Genomic DNA, 3,321 nt, shown 5'->3' with positions numbered 1-3,321 from the left:
CCAACCGAGTGATTCTGTGATTCTGTGAAGATTAACTTTTCGTCTTGTAAGTAGCCTCATTGAAATCAGTGAGATTACTCAAGCAGGTAGAGTTCAGTGTGTGCCTAAGTGCTTTGCTGGATAAGGACTTATAGCAGTAAATACTGCATTGTCTTCTCCCTGGGAACCATATAGGATGCCTGGCTGCACACCCACCAGCGGTGAGTGTTACAGCTTAGTATATTTGGGCATCTGTGTGTAAGAAGTGAAGATCATTCGCACTGTCTTCCTGCATTGCCTGGGACATCCAGAGCAGCATTCTGATATGAGCTGTTCAGGTTTTAGTGGGGGGAAAGGGTGTGTGCCTTTCTGTTCCAATGAGAAGTAAAAAGGTATTTCATCAATTATTGTCTGTCTTGAAGATTATGCTGCAGGTGAAAACCAGCAACATTTCTGTGATAACTCACCAGGCATTGATGGCCTAGCCTGTGTCTGACACAACTGTGAATTTGGAATGCAGAAGAGAGTTCCCTGGTCATTATATTAGGTCTCATCTATTTTTAGCAAGCCGGAAATACATGGCAGATTATTTCTGAGATGGATTGTGTATGTGTGTGTATATAAGGGGGAAATTGAGAGTTATTTTCAACTAAAAATTACTCTGAAGTATAAAGAAATGTATGAGCTGACAAATTACTTCCTGAAGCCATCAAATGTTGCTGTGCTGTGAACTGGATCCAGATCAAGACTGTGCTCCCTTCACTTTCCAGTCTCCCAGCTACTTTACAGTTTTGAAATGAAATAGAATAGATTTTACAAAGGGCTTTTTTGCATTACTCCATCCCTTTGTTGGATCCCATGCCCTGAAACCTTTAGCCATCTTGCAGAAGAGATCAAAACCCACCACCTCTGCACAAAAGTCTGGACTATGTGATGAAGTTGGCAGCATGTAACTAGTTAATGCTTGTTGGCTGTCTGAGGATACACTCCAATCCCCTTTCACTGAGCCAGCATGGTTTACCTCTTACTGGCTGTGAATCTGTAATCTATCACCTTTTAACCTTCCTTTAGGGATGGGCTATAGTTGCATGTGCAGCTCCTGTGCCTCACCACCTCATGGACAGCAGCTTGTTAGCACTGCCCCATTAACTTCCCCATTATTTCCCCATGGGCAAACACACCAGAAATGTGTGAATGCACAGCACCCAGTATGAGTAACTTGACACTGATGAAAGCATGAACAGTATGCTGAACACATTTAACTAACTTACTGAGTTAACTGAACCAGTTTAGCTGAAATCCATTGTGTCAAGAAGATGTACGTCCAACACTGTAACAGCTGGGGAAGTAGAAAGGCTTCAGTTTTTTGGACAATGCCTATTTAAAAATGTGAAAGGGATGAAAAGCTCGCTCATGGAAGGAAAAAATAATTACTTCATTCATCCAATGCTCAGACCTATTAATTGCCCTCTGTTCTCACTAAGAACCAACTTGATTAATTCCCATGCATAACTCTGGTTTTGTCTCACTTTCTCCTGTTCCTCAGTTGATGTAAATACATGTGCCTCTACTGAAACTAATTTACTCTACTGCACATCAGTTCAGGAACTGTTCTGATTTCTCTTTTATCCAATGACTCTATTTTAATCAAGTGTAATACTTGCAACTGGGATTGGATAAGAATATTGGATTTAGAGTTATTTTGGTAATTTCAGACTCAGATAAATAAATCACAAATGAAAAAATAAATAACTACATCAATCATAGCCATATAATTTGTCTCAATGGGCCTGTGTAAGAGGTGGAGCTTAGAAAAATTTTAAATTTGGATACAGAAGAAATTCAGGCAGGTGAACTTATGATAAGAACAAAAGCAATGCAAATTATGCAAAATGTCACACTGGGCACTGTGTCTTTGGTCAGGAGGTTTCAAGTAGATACTCACATGGCTGAAAGTGTAATACTTTTTGTCCCCTCCCTTTGAAACAAGGTCTGTACTGGCACCTGAGCTTCATTTTTGAAATTGCCTTTGAAATTGCTCTTCCCACAGAAACTGATGAAGGAATAGGGTGAATAGAGGCACTCACGAACACTGGGCCAGATAGTCCTCTCTGTCAGCATTTGTTGCCACGTGAGGACAAATAACTCTCCATTATTCTTTGCAGATACACCTACCAGCCAGGGTAACTAGCACCCAAGGAGTGGAGGAGCACGAAACTGCTGAGACAGTGTCGCAATCCTCCTCTGACTACCCCCACTGATTAAAATTAGCAGAATGTGGCTCTAGATTTTGTCCAGACTTTGCTTTCCTCCTTAGCCTGAGACAGTCTGGTTGCCAGAAGAGGGTGAAGCCCCAAGAGAACCGTCCCTTGGTTCCCTTCTTTTCTTTCATCTTGTCTGTTTGCATGCACCCCAGGTTCTGGTCTTATCCTGCCAGAAGTGCAGCAGCAGTTTTCCTTTTGAGAAAACACTTGCAAATGCATTTTGTTTCTGGCAGCCCCCCAGTCTCTGAATCCCATTCCTGAATTCATTCCAGGAAATTAACCTAGCAAATAATTTACAACATCTCTATGGCTCTTCTGAGGTGAACAGACCTGGGGGCTTTGCTGTGCTCCTCCTGCTCTCCAACTTTTTTGCTGAGTCCGGAAAGTCAGCGTTTTTATAGGATTAATAGCAACAGGAAAGTTTATCTGGTAACCCTGTGTGAGGATGCTGAGGATCTTAAGGAATCCCTGCCTTTTTCCTCCTAGCCCACATGAGCAGCTGTGTTCCCATCACCACTGCTCCTGTGCTTGCAACCTTTCCCCATCTTTTTTCTTCAGGTATGTCTCAGCTATGACTACACCAGCTCGCATGTCGCCCATTGATTTCCACACTCCAACTTCTCCCAAGTCCCCCCCGTCCAAAATGTCACCACCGGCTTCCAGCTTGACTGTCTCCATCCCTTCAGTAGCGGTGAGTCCCTTCATAGAAGAGGAGCGACCACTGCTCCTGGTGCCCCCACCACGGCTACGGGAGAAGTACGACCGCCACCTTCAGCAGTTCAACTCCTTCCACCACAATGCCGCCCATGAGAGCAACAGCCTGCCACCAAGTCCTCTGCGAATAGTGGAGGATGAGGAGTATGAAACCACACAGGAGTACGAACCAGCACAGGAGCCTCCAAAGAAACTCACCAACAGCCGGAGGGTCAAAAGAACAAAACCTAATGGCCACATTTCCAGCAGGGTGGAAGTGGACTCCGACACAAGCTCAGAGAGCAGCAGCTCTGAGACCGAAACCGAAGACGAAAGAATAGGTGAGGATACACCGTTCCTGAGCATACCAAACCCCATGGCGACC

At 44.1% G+C, this 3,321-nt stretch overlaps 1 protein-coding gene across 1 annotated transcript in view; it reads left to right on the top strand.

Moving 5' to 3' along the window:
* Window positions 1-2,801: 2,801 nt before the first annotated feature.
* The window catches only part of LOC104536869 (pro-neuregulin-1, membrane-bound isoform-like), a gene marked incomplete at its 5' end in the record, with an annotated part of 1,354 nt that continues 834 nt past the window's right edge, over window positions 2,802-3,321 (top strand). Inside the window, one exon of the mRNA XM_010179603.1 lies at window positions 2,802-3,321. This exon is cut by the window's right edge and continues 834 nt beyond it. Coding sequence (XP_010177905.1) covers window positions 2,802-3,321 — 520 coding nt within the window.

Source organism: Mesitornis unicolor, unplaced genomic scaffold (assembly GCF_000695765.1).
Source record: "Mesitornis unicolor isolate BGI_N332 unplaced genomic scaffold, ASM69576v1 scaffold23272, whole genome shotgun sequence".
Lineage (NCBI taxonomy): Eukaryota > Metazoa > Chordata > Aves > Mesitornithiformes > Mesitornithidae > Mesitornis > Mesitornis unicolor.
The sequence above is the reverse complement of the archived record's forward strand: the minus strand, read 5'-3'. Positions and strand labels throughout refer to the sequence as shown.